Genomic DNA, 23,237 nt, shown 5'->3' on the forward strand with positions numbered 1-23,237 from the left:
CTCTTTATCAAATATCCCTCTTCTCCCTCCTGTAAAGAATTGTGGCTGCATTTAAAGCCCCGCAGACAATCCAGGATTATCCCCCATCTCAGGATCCTTACCTTCCCTATGAGGTAAATTTTACAGGTTCCAGGAATTAGGTTTGGGAGAGAGGGGCATTACTGGCTTACACAAGTCCTCAGAGATCATTTAGTGTAAAATTTCTAATGAAGGAAAAAGATGCCGAGTAGAAGCGACCTATTCAGGCACATACTTAATAACAGAGGGGGCTGAAGCCAGCTGCCAACCTCCTCGCTGCAGAAACCTCCAGTTAAATTAGAAACAGGTGACACGTTTTCCTGTTGTCTGAAACTGGTTGTGTATAAGCAAACTAGACACGGAAACCGGGGATCAAAAATTTAGAAAGAAATCATATATCGTGCGGTTCCATCTCAATGATCACCCTAAAAACTATTTTTTCACAGGTATACAGGTGAAACTTCTCACGTATAGCACCAATTCATAATTGAAAATGTTTTGTTAGATTAAGAGTTTAGTGTCTTCAGTTAATGTTTATCAACTGGGATTTGGGGACAATTTTCCTGAGGGTTCTGGAAAATTTTCCTCTAAAGAAAGAATGCTTAAAAACAGTGGTGGAGATCTGCATTTCAGTGTATTAGTTATTGAGATAATTAAATATTATTTCCCCTCAATTACCTGGAGAGATAGAGTTAAGCATTTTGTGGCCAAGATCCTCCCTGGTGGGGGTGCACGGAAGGCCAGCAGGGTTTTCATGCTCCCCAAATAATTTTTTACAGCCAGATCAGCACACTTTTTCCCATTTTGTTTACACTCCACACATCAGGTTTCTTAGCCAAAGGGAGAAAAAAAAGCTAAAAGCAGTTTCTTAGATGATTCCGTCACACCACTGAGGGTATCCTTCCGGTAAAACTGCTGTCAGTCATCACCGCAAACTTTTCCGGCTTTCACATCAGTCCTATTAGGTGAAAAACCATATAAGAGAAAAACATTCACATTTAAGTCGAATATTCCACAACCACTCAGAGCTGTCAGAGGGAGGGATGAAGAGATAAAATTGGCATATCTTGAAAATAACTGGGTCAGGTCCAATGCTGTTTGAAACTGTCATACGTGAGTATCTATTGGGGAAGCTTTGCCAAATATGGGTGCGTTCAGCCCCGCCACACCGCATTTGAAAGACGAACCCTGACAAATACCGTGTTCTGATTCTTGTTTCCTGATTTTATACTCAGGAAAATTCTTAATTTCATTCTTCTACATTCTTACCGATACTTGTTATATTCAATCATTTTATTTTTAGCAATTCGGTGGTGTGTACACTTATTTTGCTGTGCTTCTACTTTGCATTTCCTGATGTTGTGAGTCCTCTTAAATGTTCTGTGTCCATTTGAATATCCTTTTTTGTCAAGTTCCTGTGGAAGACTTATGCCCATTTCTCTTTTAAGCTGTATTTTCCTTGTTGATTTATAGGAGTTCTTCGTATGTTCCAAATATAAATCCTTAGTTGGATACATGTATTGAAAATAATCTCTTCCTTTCTGTAGGTTGCCTTTCACTTTCTTAGTGTCATTTTTGTACATGGACCAATTATTAATTTTAGTATCAAACAAAATACCTAATTTTTTTCTGTTATTTTTTAAAAAGGTTTTATTTATTTGTCAGAGAGAGAGAGAGCACAAGCAGGGGGAGCGGCAGGCAGAGCAGGCAGAGGGAGAAGCAGGCTCTGCGTCAAGCAGAGAGCCAGACGTGGGACTCGATCCCAGAACTCTGAGATCATGACCTGAGCTGAAGGCAGATGCTTAACCGACTGAGCCACCCAGGCGCTCTAATTTTGTCTACTATGATAGGGCTTACACAACCATTTTTAATGCTTGCTATTAATCATGTGATCAACCAGCTGCATGAATTTAAATAACTATTTTGAAACACCAGGTTTATGGAATAACATCAACCCTAAAATAATGAATCTTCAGGTGCAGACCCCAATTAGATTTCATTCCCAATTATTTTAATGGGAGTTATATGTTAGTGTAGCAAAATAGGGAAGAGAGTGGATTTTGGCATCAGACATGGTTCATATCCTTCTTCTGACATCCAGTTCAACACAGTGGATAATCTAAACTTTGTGAGTGTCTCAGGAACTTCTTATGTAAAATAGGGATAACAATGTCTACCTGGTAGACTCATTTTGATTTTTAAATTGTTATATATAGGATGTCTTAATATGATGTTATTCCAAGATGCCACTTTGGAAGCATTTAAAAGAAGAAAAGTACCAAAATGTTTTCAACCTTAACTCTAGTAGGATCCAGGGAAGTTTCTTGCTGTCATTAAATATATGAATCAAAATGTCCCTGTAGCTGTGGGATAAATACAACTCATGTGAAAGTGAGAATTATAAAGCACCATTCAGGTGATGGATGGATGCTCACAATTTTACTTTACAAATGACACTCAGGCACTCAATCAATATTTAAATTGCTTTTTGAGAGATGAAAAATAAACTCATATATCATAAACATAACAATGTCAACTGAAACTGTACTTCAGAATGATGGTCTTAAAAGGAGAATATAACTTAGATTCAACCATTCCAGAGCCACCTTTATTCAATAATTAAATCCCACGGGTCTTAATGGTGTGTTTAAAACAAATGGGAAGATGTTCGGCAATATTAACAATGAGGTGCTATATATACTGCATGAGTAAAGAATAAGCCTTATTTAAGGCAGTAACATCTGCTGTAGAGGAATGTATGGGCCCATGATCAAGGCTGTCAAATGTAGTAGACAGGCCCAACAATGTGGAAGTTGACAGCATGTTGTTATCAGCATACCTGAGCAAATGATTGGTACAATACTCTGAAAGAGGCAGCCATCATCTTGTGGAAAGATCAAAACACAGATAGAAATTTCTCATTAAGGTTGTTAGGTTGGAGGCAATTGTGTAAGTGTGTTGTCAGCACTTTTTAAAATGCTCTTGGCTAGAGAAGGCAAATTGCTTGGTAGCAAAGTAGAATTAAACATCCCTTACAAGCTATCCAAGAGAAATGATCTCTGCATTCTATTATTATTTTTTTAATTCACAGTTAGTGTTTTCCACTATGGGCAAATACTTCTAAAAATTTGCTTGCTGACATAAATAAGTTATATTGAACTCAATATCTCCTCCAAGCAAATTCACCCAATTGGAACATTTATAGGGATAGATGATATAGACAGAGATATAATGTTATCAATTTATATTAACATATAAGTTAATATTATATATCATTAATATATAATATTATATATTACATATTAATTTATGTATCACCGTATATATTGTGTATAACTAATACATGTATATATGAGATTATATATGATATATGTATTCGTTTGCTAGAGCTGTCATAACAAAATTCCACAGACTAAGTGGCTTAAACAACAGATATTTATTTTATCTGGAAGCAAGAAATCTAGGATCAAGGTGTTGGCAGGTTTGGTTTCTTCTGAGGCCTCTCTCTTTGGTTTACAGATGGCCACCTTATCACTGTACCTTCTCATGGGCTTTCCCCTGAGACCTTGCCCCTCTAATTACAAGGACATAGGTCAAAGGATTAGGCCCACTCTAAAGACCTCATTTTACCTTAGTTACCTCTTAAATACAGTCACATTCTGAAGTACTGGGGCTTAGGATTTCAACATATGAATTTGGGGCGGGGCACACAGTTCAGCCCATAACAATATATTTTATATGAATTATGTGTATTATCATATGGTTAATAGAGTTTGCTTAGAGTTGCTAGATTTTACCATTCAGTGTTTCATTTTCATTTATAGAAATGTCTTAAATAATGTGAAATAGGCTCTAGATTTGAGATCTCAGCTGCTACGAAAAGTGGGGAAAGATGCCTGTAGTCTTATCTCAAATGATCCTTGAGTGACGCTTCCAGGAAAACTGGAAGTATTGAGGGGTCGACATTGGCAACCTCAGTGCCAAGACCCTGACAACCCTGACAATTCCTGTTCTGAGCTTTCTCCCACATGACATTTGAATTGTTCCTTGGAATACAGCATTCCCTTCTGGGTGGGACACTCTGAAAGAGGCATTGAGGAGCAAAAGCAAGGCCATAGAAATCATCTTCTACATAACTCTATGTAACTGAACTAAACTCACTTGTGAGAATAGCAGGAAATGTATTTCATCTTAATATTGAGAACAATATATGTGCCTTAAAATGGAATGGACTTCTCATTCTGTAATAACCCCCACCATCCAATAAAGCATTCAGAGGTGGAATAATCTCTAGACCACCTTCCATGAAATACTCTTCTCTTTTAATTTCTACAGTTAATGTAACTGGATTATTTGCATATTATCTAAATTCTGCATGCAATTACTGATTTGTCTCCACCCAGAGAAAAGAACCCTATGGATATGTACAAAGCTGCACACCTTTTTAATATCTGAAGGCATCCAGGGTTTTCGGAAGGTCAAAGACTGTGAAATACAATAGGATAGTTGCCATATTTTTCTCCTTAATTTAATAATTTATAATTAAATTTATTTACTAAATTATTATTTAAAATAATTTATTATTAAATTTGTTATTAATTTATGACCATCCTTAATTACATAGTTTAAAAATCAACATGAGAGGGGCGCCTGGGTGGCTCAGTCGTTAAGCGTCTGCCTTCGGCTCGGGTCATGGTCCCAGGGTCCTGGAATCGAGCCCCGCATCGGGCTCCCTGCTCCGCGGGAAGCCTGCTCTCCCTCTCCCACTCCCCCTGCTTGTGTTCCTGCTCTTGCTGTGTCTCTCTCTGTCAAATAAATAAATAAAATCTTTAAAAAAAAAAATCAACATGAGAACTTCTTTTTAGTGACTTCTTTTTGTATTAGGCTGTTGTGCTCTCCTCAGGATAAAAGCCACTACATACTGATGCATCCTTTTTGGGTTTGCTTTTTTTTTTTTTCAGAGAATGAACTATGCAGCCCATTGTGTGGCCTTAAGAGCTCTGATAGCTTTCCATACTATGCAAATGGATTTTTGGAATAATTTCAAAAATATTGCCCCGCTCTGATTGTATCTCTACTCTTCGTATTGTCTCCTAATTCATGACAGATCAAATGACTAGACCAAATGAAGAAATTTTTATTCTCAATGATATAGAAAGGCCTGTGTGAGGGAGCTCCTCTTCAAGACAGAAGCAGGCATAAGAGGAAGAAGATGGAGGATAAGGGTTGAGAAGCGTGACTGAATAGATTCCCCAGGGTGTTGTGCTCTCTGCATAAGATCACGAAGTCAGGGGGTAGGTCTCACCTGGGGGAAGCCAGTACTAGGAGAAAGGGAAGCGGATTTGACATTTGTGTTTGTAGCGGGTTGATACCCTTTCACCTGACATGTAACTTGGTCTTTTCTTCAGATTGAATGTTAAGTTGAATTTTTTCCCAGTATTTTGTTATAGTCAAGTGAACACATATCATAAAACAATAAAAAAATAGGGCGCCTGGGTGGCTCAGTTGGTTAAGCGACTGCCTTCGGCTCAGGTCATGATTCTGGAGTCTCAGGATCGAGTCCCGCATCGGGCTCCTTGCTTGGCAGGGAGTCTGCTTCTCCCTCTGACCCTCCCCCCTCTCATGCTCTCTCTATCTCATTCTCTCTCTCAAATAAATAAATAAATCTTTAAAAAAAAAACAATAAAAAAATATTCCCATGGTGGTTTTTCTCAAAATCAGGCATTTTTATATAATAAAAATAGTTTAATCATATTATAATTCATGCCAGTGTTATTATTCTCAACTCTAAATGCAACAGAATATTTACTTACTTTATACAGTAGCAAAAAGTAAGTGGAATTCTGAATTTCAGAAAATAATTTCCTATTACATTTTCCCTTGTCTATGCTCTCATTTTAAATATCCAGCTTTTTCTTCACAGACTATTTTTCTAGAGGTTAATGACACATTTACATTTCAGAAGTGGATGGGAAATCTAGAGAACAAAACCATTTTCTCTTAGTGCTTTTTTTCCCTCCAGTACTTCGGTTTTTCAGATGTATATGTATATATGTAACAAAAAGCATAGTATCTTTTGTTAATTCATTGTCAATCTGACAGCACAATTGAGTCAGTCTTAATCTAGCCCCATCTTGCTCTACCTAACTGCATTCTTTGTCAGTGGATGTTGGGTTGTTTTAATATGCTTCTTCTTTCATCAATATTTCTTTACTCAGAATACCTTTTTATAGTGGTCTACTACTCTGATCTGTTTTTTATCTATACAGAACAGTTCTGTCTGACACCAAATGTGTTAGTTTTTCACACCAAGCAATTCTGTAGTCTTTGTGGACACCAATTGGGTGTCCTACAATTTAATTCAATTCTGATACTAACTACTCAGGGTTAGTGCAGATCTGCAGGTTAAGGGCTCAGTCCCACAAGACTGCCTCTCCACCTTTAGATGTCAATCACAAGTAATAGGTTCCCAGATTGCTCACGTTTCTGTCCAACCTGGCTACAAACTGGGGTCCCCATGACCTCCTCCTCAGGCTTGATAATTTGCTATTGTGGCTCGCACAACTCAGGAAAAAAACCCTACTTGCTATTACCAGTTTATTGTAAAGGATATAGATAAACAGATTTTGAGGGACATAGGTGAGGACTGGAAGGTCCCAAGTGCAGGAGCTTCTGTTGCCATAAAGTTTGGGGTATACCACACTCCCACATGCAGATATGTCCATCACCCCCGGAAGCTCTTTGAAACCCTTTGTTTAAGGTTTTAATGGAGGTTTCCATTATCTAGACATGATTGATTTAATCATTGATCTTTAATGATTAACTGAAACCTCAGCCCCTCTTCCTTCCTGGAGGTCCAGCGGGTGGAGCTGAAAGTTTCAACCCTTTAATCACATGGTTGGTTCCTCTGGCAACCAGCCCTCATCCTGAAGCTTTGTATGGTTCCAGCCATCAGTCATCCAATTAATATAAATTCAAGTGTAGTTGAAGGGGGCTTATGAATAACAAAAGACACTCCTCTCATCCATATCACTCAAGAAATTACAAGGGTTTTAGGAACTCTGTGCCAGGAACCTGGGATAAAGACCAAATATATATTTCTTATTATATCACCCACATCACAAGTGGATTGAACCACTCTGTGAAATAGCTAATCAGAACATTTTCTGACCCTCTGCATGAGAGACCGATAACGAAATCCATACAGGAATCCATGTGGATTAAGTTTGAAATCTGTGATTTACCTGTACCATAGGTGAGGAACTTCATCATGTAAAAAAGCTTTAGCAGGGCAACAGAGATAGAAGGAAATCATGAGTGGGAAATTCATTTTCATATCTGAATGTTTCTATTCTACATTGGCTTACTCAAGAGATTCCTTAAAAAATATTTTCTATAGCTTTGTCCTTATATTTGTTTCAGGCAAGATTTGGATAATCTCAAAATATTTGTTCCAAGTGAAATCTCTTTGAAATTAAGAACAAATAGGACAGCCCTGAGCAACACTATACGGACACCCAAAAAGTTTGTATCACATTTTCTGAACTTCAAGGTTGCTAAGTATTTGTTGCCATCATTTCTTAAGTGAAGAATTCCAGAAACACTGCTAGTGAATACTCCAAGAGTGCTGATTATGTAGCAATTACTATTCTAATGTTGCATATTAATTAATTCAACCCCTGCACCAACCCTGTGAGTTACCTATTATTATTATTACTTATTTTACAGAAGATAAAACTGAGACTCGGAGAGACTAAGTTACTAACTAAAGGTCACACAGCAAGTAAGTGACAGAGCGAGGTTTTGAGCTAAGCAACCTTGCTTGTGACCATTATGTAGTCTGCCTCTTAAATAAAACGTTTTAGTTAATCTGCTTTCCTTTTTTTTTGTCTTTTCCATTGTGCCAGGGAGGGAGATGAATATTTTTATCCAACATTTGAAAATTCTTACTATAGATAGTTCAATCAAGAAAGTTCGGTGAAGCACTTTACCAATACTGAACCAAACAATGTTTAACAACACAAAATGATTTCCTTAATTTTCATGCAATTTTGATGCATTAGAACAGCTTGTGAAGTTCCATAGCTTTAACTTCTACCTGTTCTGTTCTGTGTGATTTGTTATTTTGACATTTATGATTCATATAAAACCTAAAATAATCTATGAACACTATAATGGAACTGATTTTTTAAAAGGCAATAATCAAGCTAAAAAGTAGATTTTAAAAATTTACTTACGTGAAAAATTCTTTTTTATCTTGGCAATGATTTTTTTTTCATATTCTTTTGTAACTAACTGTTGCTTTTTTTTTTTTTACATTCCTGCAAGGTTAAAACATGTCACTAAATATAAAGAAAAATGATGAGTTAATATAACATCTGAAGTCCAACGAATTTTCTTCTTCATATGCCCTCATTTTCTATGTCTTTTCCCTAAACACTGATGTGTCAATTCAGGCTGAGGTAACAGGCTATTTCATTTCAGAATTATAACGGGGGCCCAAGAGTGCAAGAACACCTGGCTTGGGGCTTCCAAACAGATCACTCACTGCTGACAAAACCCAAGAGAGGCAAAGAGAGGAAAGGTGGTAAAACAAGAAAGGAATTTAGTTCAGTGAGACCAACACTGGAAGACAGCAGACTAACATCTCAAAGACGGTCTCCAAAGTGCTGAAAATACTTCTAGGTTTATATAAAGAAAACATGGGACAAAGGTTGGAGGGTATGTGCAGGTGGGCAGTGAAGGTCAAATCGATCCTTGTCTTGGGGTCAGTCACATGGGGGCTTGCTGATGGCAGGGCAGTCCCTGTTGCTTGAGGGGGTAATTTCAGTTCCAGTACAGATGCTTTGCCTGCCAGTTCCTTTGCCTGAGTTAAGAGATAAGCTGGAAAGAAGAACTTAATCAGTTAGAAAGTACAGACTAATGTCAAAATAGAAGGAAAGTCCGCTTTCGGATGTATGCAATCCAGGGTGCGCGACTATCGTTTTATCCATTTTTCCCCCTTCAGTTTTTCAGTCTGTCACATTATGCTTGTGCAAGTTTTTTCTGGCGACATGGTATCTTTTGCCCTATTCATTTTCATGAGCTTTCTCACTCTACTAATTCTATTCATTTTGTTGCTTTTCTGTTTCTTTGTTAAAACTCGAATCCAACAATAAGCCTTATTGAGAGCTTGCTAATCATCTCTTCTGTGCATCCTTTTTTCCCCTTCACAGTCTTCTTTTCTAGCATGACGGTGCTAGCTGGCCATAGATTTGCTAAGTGCTAGTCATTGTGTTTAATGTTTTACATGCATTGTCTTCCACATAAGAATACTACTAATAAGTAGGAACTAATTTTTATGTCTATTTACAGATAAAGAAAATGAGGCACGGGAAAGTTAAAGTCAAATGGCCTTGAGTTTGAACACAGTCAATCCTTGCCCATCATATCCCCCATCCTTTATAGACTGCCTCTTACATAAACTATGTGTGACCTTTGGGTTTGACCAACTGACAGCTGATTTTGATGCAGGCAGGCTACCGCTGAGGGCCCAGAGGGGGTCCGGCACGACCAGCCAAGAGGGTCCATGGCTTTGTGCAGGATGGAAATCATCCACGAGCTGAGAGGAAGTGGGGGCAGAGTTTATTAAAGATGTAGAGAGAGTGTAGATACAAACAGAGTGTCTGGGAGACTCAGAAAGAAAAAAAGAGTGAGTCTCTTCTTTGCTTGGGACCTGAGGTTTTTATTGAGGACGGTGGTCTGGTGCATCTGTCTTCTCAGGCATCCAGGAGCAAAGACAAGTGTTTAGGTGTTCTCCTCAAGCCACTTAGGCCCTGGAGCCATGGGTCCTGGTGAGTCAGTGGTCTTGGAAAATGTTCATGCTGACTCTGCCCGGTCACTCCTTAGATGTTATCTATTGTTCTGGAAGACTCCAAAGAAATTATTAAATCTTTGACCTTTACCAGGAGAACATACATTACTTATTGTATAAGGCGTGTGTGAGGCAGGGGTGTAGGATCTAGCAAGAATAGAAGCAGGAAATGGAGGAAAAGAAAGTGGATTTTCAGGGGGTCCCTTTAGTTTCCCTGTCCCAATTTCTGGCCTTGTTAAGAAAGGAACACCTGATTATCTTGGCACCCAAATCTGTGATGAATTCTGGTCAGAAAATTTGGTATAAGGAAAAAAATAATGAAATAAAAACTTTTAGCAACACACAAATAGTCAAACTGTAGTTTATAAATGATTCTTATAGTCTTCTATTGGGATTTGATCCAGTTCTACAGATTTAATTGTTATACTGAACAGACAGACGATTACAGGCAACTGCAGTTATAGGGAAAAGATAGTTTTTATAAACACTTAATATGACTTTTACTATTTCACACACCTGCATATATAAATTAAGCAATTTTTATGGAATCCTTCTGTTGAAGTTACTTTCTTAGGCAACATGATATATTTGTGCACAATGAAAACATATGTCCTGTAACACTTCACTCATACATTTATTTCTCAAGTCAAGCATTCAGTAAACAGATACTAAATAAATGCCTGCTATATGTTGGCCATTGGGCTGGACCTTGTGAATAATTGCAATATTGCAAACATTAAGAAAAAACAACGTTAAAGCCTTGTGAAATGGCTTTACTAAAAATAACAAATAAGTAGGTATTGCAGATTTCTGATTCTGGGATTCTTTTTCTTCCCTCTCCCCTCCCCATTTTTTAAATCTCTTCAGTAGCTATGCCAAATATAAATACTAAATACCAGTGTTTCTTTGTCATGAAAAGCAATATGTATAGGGTTTCAGAAGTCTTTTCTTTTTTAAAATTTCACTCATTTGCAAAGTAGGTTTGATTATTTAGAGAGGTCTATAAATTATCCTTTATTCAAAATGTCTATAATTTTAATCATGTTATTTTAATTGCAATAGGTTGTAGATTTGCAATAAAATAACAAGAAGGGAGGCTGTAACAGATGTTCTGTCAGCACATGTGATTTCATTGGAGACAATCAAGCATTCATCTTGCTTAATCTTCATCAATTGAAATGTACTGATTTTCAATAATGTGAGCGCTGTACACTCAAAAGGCTTCTGATACTTAGGAACAAATTTTTTGACTGGGACCTTTTTTTTTTGTATGGTGGCTAATTTACCCCAAGGACTTCTTCATCCACTATTATAAATAATTTTATTTAGGTGCCCCTGGGTGTCTCAGTTGGTTAAGCATCGGACACTTGGTTTCCGGCTCACGTCATGATCTCAGGCTCCTGAGATCCAGCCCCAAGTCAAGTGGGGCTCCCAGCTCAGTGGGGAGTCTGTTTCTCCTCTCTCTCTCTTCTGCCCTTCTCCCCACTTGTGCACACTCTCTCTCTCTAAAATAAACAATACATCTTTAAAAATAAATAAATAAATAATTTTATTTAGTTATGTACTATGTTCATATTACTTGATTATAAAGGTAGCTTTGTTTTTTATGGATACAGGCTTTTTTTTTTTTGTCATTCCATGTTTTTTTGCACATGGCAAATGTTTCACCTACATAAGTAAAATATCATCTATGCTTAAACTGGATGCAATTTGTAAACAATGATGTTAAATTATTTCTTTGAAATATATTGCTCAGATGGCAGTTTAATTTATTTAGATAACTGTAGAATCTTATGAGCAGCACATTAGCAGTAATACTTTGATAAAGAAAATACAGTTAGGGCCTGCTTCAGGACTGTACACAATGAAAATAAATTTCATTGAAAACATAATACTTCCTAGGGAGTATTTTGAATTATTATTGGACCTTAGAAAATATGGGGTAAAAATAAACGTGACAAAATGATCATCAGGGTTTTATAATCTGTCCATTCTTTAGATGATGCTTTATGGGAAATTGTGTAAGAAAAGCAGAGTGGAAGGAGAAAAGACAGGAGGGAGCAGAAGAGGAATAGGGAGATAAGCAGAGAAAACACAGGCAGTTAGAGCAACAAGAAAAACAAGAAGGAAAAAGAGGAGGAAGACGGGTGTGGGGAGGAGAAAGAAGAGACAGGACTTACAAAAGAAACGGGATCATGAAAGTTAAAGACCAAAGCTTTTCCTTTCACTAGCAAGGCCAGACATCCTCTGTGGTCTTTCAGAGGCTCATGTAGAGAATCAAGCTGTTGGGTAATGGGAAGGTGATCTCCTGCCTTGAGGCTTGCTTTCATAGAAAAGGAGTGGATGTGGGGGGAGAAATGAATAAAAGTTCCTGCCAATGGGACCTGGGGAGAGGCAATTAGGTCTTGGCTAGTTCTCAGGTACTGCAAACGCCATTTGTCTGCACCTGGAAGCGTCCTGGTCACTGGGTAAATGACAGTGATTTGAAAGGCTCCTGAGGAAACGTGGGGACAGGGAGAGTGAATCTAGAGGTCAAAGTAAGATGTGAAGTGGGCAGAAAAGGAACAGAATTACTCTTATTTCTTTGCCTTTTCCAACCAAAAGTTTGGAAAACAAAACAGGGTAACTTCCAGAGTATCTTTCCATTCATTCTGAAAAATTGTCATTTTAATCTTGGATGGTGTTCTATCTCAGGAAGGGAAATTCAGAAGAATGTGCCTCTGATATCTGTTCTGAGATTTTATAAAAATCTCCTCTCCCAAGCTCCACCCCAACAGTTATTTATTTATATGTTTGTTTACCAGTATTCTCTCCTTTTCCAAGAGAGGTACAGGTGAAATCAATGAAATTTTATTTCAGGTGGAAATTTTCTCTTTTAGGATCTGTTTTGGAGAGAGAGAAATACATATTATTATAATCATTTTCTGATCAATCTTTATGCAGAACCTACTTTATATTAAGGGCAATCTGAAATCAGTGCAGATTCATTTTAAAGCCACTACTCTAAGAAATTTTTTAAAAAAATCTATAGCATTTTCTTCACTTTTAGAGCTCAGAAAACATAGAATGTCTAAATTTGCTAACTTCCTACATTGATTCAGCAGCAATGCCTGTGTAGAAATTTAGCAATTCCATTACTGGAGCTTAAGCTCCATTTATTTAAAAAAGTGCCCACTTTCCCCATCCATGACTTTTATTTTAATTTACAGAGCTGCTTCACAGGACTTCAAGAAGTATGCTGAACAGCACACTGGTAATCATGTTATTAGGAAACAATTTTGGGATTCTACTAAAAGAAGATGTGTGGGGTGTTAAGGTCCTCTCTTGTTAGATAATTTGTCTGACAATTTGCCATGTTTTAAGAAACAAGGGAAGAAAAAATAAGAACACATTAACCACAAAGAATTTTGGGAGGTAAGGAGTAATCTGTGTTCCTTTCCTTCCTAGTTTGTGAGGCTAGTGTTACAATTACTCAGGGAACAGCATTCCACAAAGTCCAAAGGGCAATATATGTCTTAAAATTTTTTCAAGACAAATTCACAGGTTTTCAAAATGGCAGCTGGGGTAAGTAGAGAGAGTAATTTACCTATCATAAATTTCCTCTGGGGGAGACTGGGTGGCTCAGTCGATTGAGCATCAGACCCTCGGTTTCAGTTCATGGGTTGTGGGATGGAGCCCCATGTCAGGCTCCAAGCTCTGCGGGGAGTCTGCTTGAGATTCTCTCCTTCTGCCCCTCCCCCTACTCATGCGGGCACACTCTCTCTCTGTCTCAAATAAATAAATCTTTAAAAAAATTAAAAAAAATTCCTCTGCTAGTTTTTTATATTATCTGGGATAGAGAGAAGTTGATGAAGTGGTAGCAGCATCTTACAACTCAGTTGTTTTTTTCACTCTTCCTCATTCTCTCATCCTGTGTCTGTTCATACCTTCTCTCACCACTGACGAATTTGGCTCTTGTTTTTTCTCCTCCTTTTTCCTGCCTTTCTCTTCTCATTGACACCCATCTCTTCCCACCCTTCTTCCTCTTCCTCCTCCTTATTTCTGATTTGCTCCTTTTTCTTGTTCCTCTTCCTTATGTCTCTGCTCTCTATTTTCTGACAGCCACCAGAAGCAATAGGGAAAGAAAATATACAGGAGTTTTCTCCCTGAAGTTTGTGTTGCTTTTGATTTTATAATTATAGGGGAAAACGATGTTATAACTTTTGAACTGTAGTGATATAAGGGAGATTAGTAACTTGACGTCTGTGTACTTCGGAAAGAGAATGGCAGACCAAAATCTGCCTAATTCTTTATTCTTGAAGGTGATCATTTTCCCTGAGGTGGTAATTGGCCCTATTGCAAATAGTTTTCTCACAAGGTCACTTGCCAAGATAACTGGTGTGAAAAAGATGTATCTTGTTGACAAAACTGCATGAATATATTAAGGTTATATCTAGGGCATGTAGTAGCTATTTGTTACAGCCCAGAATGAGAGCATTTTAAGAAAATTTGGTATCTTCATCATAGACCTAAAACCTCTAACAAAGATAACATTAGCCAAATACAGATGTCACCTTTTAATTTTCTAGATGAAAAAAAAGAAGAAAAATTGGAATAGTTTTGGGATTGATGATTATAAATTCAAGTACATCTCCAAGAGTCTGAGTAAAATGAATTTTCCTAGAAAATTTTCTAAATTTGTAAAATTTAATTAATGAATTTAAGGCATTTAATTCTTTCCACACTCCCAGGATGTTCTGTGCATTTACTAATATCAATGACTTTCCTCTAGCTGCAGTGCCAAGAACATTATCTATCAATAGGCCTCATGGAATTCTCAGATGCTATATAGGCATCTTAGGGTCTGTCCATTTTTCAGAATAGACTACAGAATCAGTTTTCAGATACCAATATTGCTCCATGATATCTACAATGCATTTCTTAATTTTTTTATGATACTCAAGAATGCCTTTAGGGTATACAGGTATTGTTGTTTTCTCAAACATGTTCTACTTTGAGTATACACATGGGAAAAGAGAAGCCAAAATGATACAGAAATGCCATGATCGTCTTTGGTTATTTCTTCCATTCATTGCCAGGGATAGAGTTCAGAATTTGCTGTTAATGTACAGAAAGCTGTGTGATAGACTAAAACTCATTGATGACTTCTCAGTGTGCTGGCCATTTAAAGGAAATAGAATTAGAGTGTATGAAATAGAATCCTGATTCAAAAGATTTAATGACAAAATTCAGAAAGGGCAATGAAAGTCACATTAAAAAGACACGCGATCTCTGGAGGGTCTTTTAAATTTCATCTACAGAAAAATTTCCACACTATTTAGCTGGCTCCTCAGCAGGATTAAAGAGATCTAAACATGTTCGTTAAATAGCAAATCTACGATGGGAGAGGGAGTAAGGGACAGTAGGGAATTAAAAGAGGATTTGAGACTATGGGTGGTATCGTTGTGGGATATTCTCTGTGAACAGCAGGTAACTCTGATAAATCATGAAAATCAGTGCATGTGAACATATCTAAGAAATTAGAATTTAAAAGTACATGTTCTTGACATATTTGGTGTATAAGTAGCCACTATCTTTGTCAAAATTTAATATTTCTCTTACCATTTATTATCCATCTAGCAACCTCAGATCATTTTTGGAAATGGATAGGTAATATAAATAAATGAATTTTTCCTACACGTTTTCTGACAAATTACTGTCGTCCTAATCTACAGACTTCATAGAGATAAAGGAATACACATGTGGTCCTCTTTATACAAATTATGCACAATCAAATGCTTTAGTGGTAATGATGGTTGTGTCATTAGTATTCTGATTCTTAACTTGAATGAATTTGATATAGTATTTTTTTAATCTAAAAAATAAGAAATTCAGGGCGCCTGGGTGGCTCAGATGGTTAAGTGTCTGCCTTCGGCTCAGGTCATCATCTCAGGGTCCTGGGATCGAGTCCCACATCGGGCTCCCTGCTCCTTGGGAGCCTACTTCTCGCTCTGCCTCTCTCTCTCTCTCATGAATAAATAAATAAAATCTTTAAAAAAAAAAAAAGAAAAGAAATTCAAATAAGTGTTTGAATCCAAATTTTTGGATTTAGGTTCAGAAAAGACACTGAAAATTAAAAAACAAAAAAACAAAACAGAACAGTACTAACTCCTACATTATGTCATGGAGCATTTTTTCCCTGTGATCTTCAGTGAGCTCAATAGAAGTATTTATTTGATTCTAATAGGAAATCACATTTCAACCAGGATCTGCTATAGACTGATATTTTTTAAACTATGGAAATAACATTTTAAAATATTCTAAATATTACTACATTCAACACTTGGTGACTGTAAAATGTTTTGACTAAAGCCTTTAACAATTCATGAAGCAATCCATGAAAAAAAGTAATGAAAACTCCAAAATTTGGACTTTTTCCAGAGTTTGGGATTGCTTAATTAGAATGTCAGCCCAGAGAAATGAACGCTACTTTGTTGTTTTCTCTAAACACAAACACAGTATAGCTCATTGAAGAGTCTCACTGAGCTGTGGTAAAAGCTCTCAAGGGAAGGGGCTTTATAACACTCCTTGGCTTATTGATGAAACCCTGGATTTGAAGCCACTGGGGCAGCAAACATCTTTGTCTCCAACAGGGAGATCCACCCAACTAAATGTACAGTCTAAGAAGGGCAGGGTTATTCCTGCTTTAATGGGTCCTGCATGTGCCTTGCAAGGATAGAGGTTAGAGGAACAGGTTTGAATAATAAGGAAAATTTTGTTACATTAAAGATGGCCTTTGATGAAGCTGAGGAATATTACTCACCTAATTTCTAATATGAAAAAGTTGACCAGTAACAGCAATTTTTTTAAAACATTTTCTTTAGACGTGAATGAAAAGTATGTGATCAAAACCTTGTTTTATAAATATATATAATTTATATATTAGATAGATAAAGGTATGTATATTAGATATATTAGATCAATGAAAATTTTAAGTTATAGAGCTGAATGCATATATAATATTAATATAAATATATAATATAAATAACATTTATATATAATGTAACTGAACTTCTACAAATTAGAAATTCATTTATTCAGTAAATTTAAATTTTGAAACAGATGAACAATGACAAAAAAATCCCCCCTAAGGAGATTAAATAGGCTAGTCAACAGAAAATCAACATGGCTTATTTTAATAAACTTAAATTGTCATTTCTTAATGTTCAAATGATATTAGCTCATTCTTCCAAAATAAGAGTTTTGACTGATGAAAGAGAGTAAGGAAGAGCAATTTAGACCCACCTGGCTGTGAATATGAACATCTTCAATTCCTGGAGTGATCCAAAGGAGGTAATAGAAGCTTGGTCAGAGATGCAGAAAAAGGAGGGGATGGTTATTAAAGATACATTTCCCATCCTTACAGAGTTACTCATGATTTCAGTGGTAATAAATGTCAGCATGAGCCTGGACAATGTATTTCAAATGCAGAATCTGTCTGTACTGATTTATTTGATATTTATTTTTATATTATTTAAAAATATGATTTATCCTGCCTGTCACAAAGTAGGTATTTATTCAATAATTGATGAATAAATGGATATGAGATTGTCATCAGTAACTAGGGCCCTACTGTACTTCAGGAGCTTGCTGGACAGGAAGGTTTGACAACAGAGAAGGGCTCGGGAATTCAACTACAAAATAATATCCATGAAAGTCACTGTCTCCATAGGAGAAATCGAGAAAATCCCAGTGCTGTATTTTTTTACACATGGGTAAGTTTGATCATGACAAGTAGAAATATATTACTAAATTAGTCGTCTTACATTATTTTGGGTGGATTTAAAAAAAAAATAGCCAAACAAATCACAGTAACTTAGAAGTTGCTACAATGTTTCTTTGCTATTGGTAGTAATTTGTCATTTGTGTATTTCTAAAATATGTACAAAAATAAAGAATTATATGAATAATTAAAATTCCAAACACCAAAGCATCATTTAATGCTAAATGTTCTTAATTATCTAATTATAAAATCAATTAACTAAATTGTGCATGGCAATGACAAATATTGTCAAATGGTTTACGCCCTTCTGTTCTAATATTTTAAGATTTTATTTATTTATTTGAGAGAAAGAGAGAGAGAGCGAGTGAGGGGAGGGACAGAGGGAGAAAATCTTCAGTCAGACTCCCCGCTGAGCGTGGAGCCCAACACAGGGTTCCATTCCCATGACCCTGAAATCATGACGTGAGCTGAAACCAAGAGTCAGACGCAGAACCAACTGAGCCACCCAGGTGCCCCTATTCTGCTAATATTAAAGTACATTGCAATCATTGGCATCTATGTTGAAAGTATGTTTGTAAGACAAAAATTCTGTTTAATCTATGAGTACTTGAAAAAATAAAAACATTTTAGATTGTGATGCAATTTTAGGCAGGGACTAAAGAAACTATCAAAACTTTCCAAATATTTTTGAAAATGACACATTTACACATAACAGAATAGAAGTTGTGAGTCACCAAGCCTCCACTTGTCAGTATGTAGCTCACACAATTTCCTGGTAGCCTGAGTCTATTACTGCGTGAGGCTCTGTGAGCTACTTTGGCTCAACATGAGACATTCTGATGGGCAATACTAAAGTTAACGATACTAAATTGTATACTTGAAAGTTGCTAACAGAGTAATTCTTAAAAGTTCTCATCACTAAAAACCAATATATTATAGCTATGTGAGTTGATGAATGTTAACTAAACATTCAATTATATCTCAAAAAAAATTCACTCCATACTTTTCTGCAAGGTTGGCCAAGTTTTATCAAGCTACAGTTTGAAATCTTCTCTTACATAATTATTATGAGTTTCATACATGTTGTTGGAGTTAATTCCTTTTTATGGCTTGGCAGTCTACTGTATGCATATACTCGAGTTTGCTTAACCATTCATCTGTTGCTGGACATGTAGGTGTACCGAGTTTTTGACTATCACAAATAAAGCTCCCATGAACATTCACGTACAAGTCTTTGTATAGACATATGCTTTCAGGTTTTGGCAAATCTGAAATCTTTTCAAGCTTCTGTATAAGAACATACCATTTTCATCTTCTAGATTGGCAATATTCAAAAAACTGAATTTTGATGAGGGTGTATAGGGGATAAAGAACACTCTTTCACTTGAGCAAAATGAGACTATGGATCGGCACAAACTTTTCAAGGGTAATTTGATAGAGCTTATCAAAATGAAAAAAAATATGCTTACCCTTTATTCCAGAAACTCCTCATAATTTGCCGTAATTACCCTCTGTGTGCCTCAGTTTCTCAGCAGTGGGAAGAGGATGATAATACGTAATGTATATCTCATAGGTTTAATAGGTAATTCATAGGACTATAGTGAACATTCAATAAATTAATTCATGAAAAATGCTTGTCATGCCAAAATTCTTTATCATTATTATTTTCACTATTTCTTATAGGAACATATTCTTCAGAAATACTTTATCAAATATGGAAGAAATGTACATTTAAGGGTGTTCGCTACAACAATATTGTTATAATAAAACACTCTAAACTATCTAAAGAGATTATTACATAAATTGTGGTAGATCTGTTGGAGGCAATATAGACAAGGTATGACAGGCAGCCCAGGAGGAGACCTGGCCTGGTTCTAAATCCTGCCTCAGTCCTTGCTAGTCGTGGAGTTTGGTCCAGTGTCTCAGTTTTTTCAGCTGTAAAAATGATAATACTAATACCCACTTTATAAGAGTTTTTGTGCAGAATCAGTGAGACGTTATAGGTAAGTTCCTTAGAAGAGAATCAGGACATAGTGAACATTCCGTAAATCGTAGCATTAGTTTGGAAGGTTATATGCCCTTTATAAGAATATGAGCAGGCCCACATGTACTTCTGTAGAAGGATACTCATTAGAGGAAGCCTTTATTTTTTTTCCCTGTAGATATTGTATAATGGGTGCAAGTAAAGGATCCACTTATATATTCTTAGACATAGACGTAAATGTTCAACCATTTGTCAATTATTACTTTAACCTCTTATTATAGGCAGAGAAAAATAGTTAAGCATGTTTCAAGTTTCAAATACAACTTAATTTTGATTACAAATGAAAAAAAATTTTTTTAAAGATTTTATTTATTTATTTGACACAGATATAGCAAGAGAGGGAACAGAAGCAGGGGGAGTAGGAGAGAGAAGCAGTCTTCCTGCCAAGCAGGGAGCCCGGCTGGGCTCGATCCCGGAGCCTGGGATCATGACCTGAGCTGAAGGCAGACGCTTAATGACTCAGCCACTCAGGCGCCCCTACAAATGAAAATTTTAACATATAAAATTGATCAACACAATTGAATCACAGATCTGTACCTCTGAAATAATGCAATATATGTTAAGAAAAAAAAAAAAGAAGAAGATAGCAGGAGGGGAAGAACGAAGGGGGGGAAATCGGAGGGGGAGATGAACCATGAGAGACAATAGACTCTGAAAAACAAACTGAGGGTTCTAGAGGAGAAGGGGGTGGGAGGATGGGTTAGCCTGGTGATGGGTATTAAAGAGGGCACGTACTGCATGGAGCACTGGGTGTTATGCACAAACAATGAATCATGGAACACTACATCAAAAACTAACGATGTAATGTATGGTGATTAACATAACAATAAAAAATTTAAAAAAAGAAAAAATTAAAAACAAAAAAATTGATCAACACAATAGTGAAGAGTAAAAATCAAAGTTAACAAACAAACAAAACAACAACAACACTCTTGGTCTTTGAGTAATTTATTTGAATTGTGAATTTAGGAAATATATGTTATATATTTATATACATAGTGAATAACAAGAGGTAAGCATTTTATTGGAAAGATTACTGTGACTGACAAAACTGAATGATTGCCATTTAATTGGATTACCTTATGTTAAAATGACTTAACACGAGAGAATAAGAACTGTTATGTTAACAAATGCACTTTACTTTCTCTGCCACTAAATCACTTTAGGAGCAAGAACTTCTTTGTATACAGGTTATCCAAAAGATACTCAAATAATCTTATGACAGAAACAAATTTACAGCCTTACTCAGATTAAAAAAGAAGATGATTTTCATTTCATGTAGAAAAGCCCAAAACAGAGCAGATGTGCAGGCAAAGACAAATAAAAACACTGGCTCCTTCTCAGTGAAGGTGATAGTCTGTCTTTCATACTAATTTATGTACGGTATAACAAGTAACCACTAAATGTCGTAGCAGGGGGAAATTTGGCAGGGATTGTTCCTTTAACAAGTCGCAACCACACTTCCTGCCCATAATTTAATTCTAATAAAGCATCCCCAGTTAAAACCCTGTCGCAGCGTATTTCACTGTTAACATTCTCAGATTCAAACGCAAGCTTGTCTCTTCCATCAACCACTAAAAATCCAGAGATATGGGCACTAAATGACTCAATGGTGTACTTAAACACATACACTCCAAGATAAGGAATTCTGAATTTTCCAGTTCTTGGAGTATACGAAGCTCCATAATTGACGTCCAAATTATTAAATAGGATAGGACCAGGCGTCGTCATTCCATATGTGTGAGATGCAAAAAAGGCCACCATTGGTGCATATCTGTAAGATCCTTTGGAAAAATCTGTTAGAGGAAAAAAATGGAGTCAGTTATCATGTTTGTTTTTTTCTTAATCATGTTTTGTCGTTCCTCATTTCTTTATCATTTTATCTCAGTTATATAAAGGGGTAGCAGAAGAAACAAAGGTCATTCATCAGATTTTTAACAAGGGCATAGGTGTCTGGATGCTTTCCTCTTCTCTTGGCTGAATTACCTGAAATCATTTGCTCTCTGTGAGCCTCAGTTTCTCCATTCAGATCAAGATAGAATGATAATAGCGCTTGATCTATCCCTCATAGAAATGCCTCAAAGATTAATTTGCATGTTGCTTTGATCTCTCCAGAGATAAAGGAATTCAAAGCAGTCTATGATTATTATGGTATGCCAGAATGTTTTAAAACCCCTTGCAGGAATTGAAGCTGACATGATGTAGAAACAATTTTTCCAGCACCTTGTCAGTTTCTAGAGGCTAAAACGGAAACCAAACGAAGTCATATGCACTATAGAGAAGTAGACAAAAGCAATTTTCTATGTAATTAATGCCAAATGTACCTACAAAGGCTGAGATTCAAATAATAGTCTAAAAAATTTACTCTTTGCTATGCAGCATATTATTAAGAAAAGCCTGATTTGAAATGTTTTTGCAGTCATTAAAAGAAAATATATTTTAAATGCTGCACAAATTTTTTATATAAAAATCAGAAAGGGTACACTCTTGAAGTTAATTTATAACAAACAATACTTATGAAGGTAAGTGGACAAAAAAGGCATTTTGTTCTACTCAATACATTTGAGCATGTTCTAACAGTCCTCACCCAGTCAAAATGACATTATTAGCTTAACCTTCAAGGAAGACAGGCTGCCAATCACTTTTTAAAACTTCATTTCAGTGATCATATGTGATATGAATCAAAGGTATATTTCTTTATCAACTTGTTTGAGGAGAAAGAGTTTATACCAATCAGATATATGCATCTGTATTTTCTTTTGAGATGCCCAGGAAAAGAAAAAGACTGCCTCTGTCATATCAATATTGAAAATGTCCGCAAGTGTACATCAATATGGATTTACCTGGCCGACATTTACACTTGTAAATCACGTAGTACTAAGTTTCAGAGGTTAAAGGAATTAATCCTCACATGAGTCCAGATGACTCCGGTTTAAATATTCATTGGTAAATACTTTCAAATAGTGTTTTTGTTTACGATAGCGAGCGAATCCAAGGACGCATGCGCGTTCATACCTGGCGCCAACGCGTTTTCTTGCACCAGCTTGACGGTGCAATTGTCACCCGTGAAAGGGTGTCGGCAAGCGCAGACAGAGCTCCCTCTTGCATTTATACACGTGCCCCCGTTCTGGCACGGGGACCTGCTACAGTCTGAATACTCCTCTGTTACTGAAAAAGAATCAAGATAAAAGAGGGTCAAAGGGACCTATTTTCTCGTTGATCTTAGAGTTTGCGGCAGAATGGGAAAAAACCCTGAAGGAGAAATAAGAAAAATGGGTCCCTGGGCGCAGGCTGGCCGCCAGCGTAGTCACAGGACTTCATACAAACCTCTTAAGTCTCTGAGCTCCTTTTACTGCTTCTTGGACGTGGGGATCATTCTGTGGCAAAGTGGGGATAATCCATTGTATTTCTTTGTGTAAAAATGTTAAGATTTTGGTCAACTGTAGAACAGAATAGGGTATCTGGACACAGATTTATATATATTTGGACGTGATACATGATAAAGGTAATATTTCAAATCGTTGGAGAAGAAAAATGTCTATTCAATACATGGTGCTAAT

At 36.5% G+C, this 23,237-nt stretch overlaps 1 protein-coding gene across 4 annotated transcripts in view; it reads right to left on the reverse strand.

Annotated features, from left to right (window-relative positions):
• Positions 1-20,609: 20,609 nt before the first annotated feature.
• The window catches only part of MMRN1 (multimerin 1), a 68,844-nt gene continuing 66,216 nt past the window's right edge, over positions 20,610-23,237 (reverse strand). For all 4 annotated transcript variants that reach the window (XM_081812144.1, XM_081812147.1, XM_031023872.2 and 1 more), the window contains 2 exons: positions 22,693-22,845; positions 20,610-21,473 (listed from right to left, as the gene is read on the reverse strand). In XM_081812144.1, the coding sequence (XP_081668270.1) occupies positions 21,052-21,473; positions 22,693-22,845 (575 nt within the window). In that variant the 3' untranslated portion in view covers positions 20,610-21,051. The remainder of the gene's footprint in view (positions 21,474-22,692; positions 22,846-23,237) is intronic.

This window comes from Leptonychotes weddellii, chromosome 2 (assembly GCF_054177405.1).
Source record: "Leptonychotes weddellii isolate Sample4059 chromosome 2, ASM5417740v2, whole genome shotgun sequence".
Lineage (NCBI taxonomy): Eukaryota > Metazoa > Chordata > Mammalia > Carnivora > Phocidae > Leptonychotes > Leptonychotes weddellii.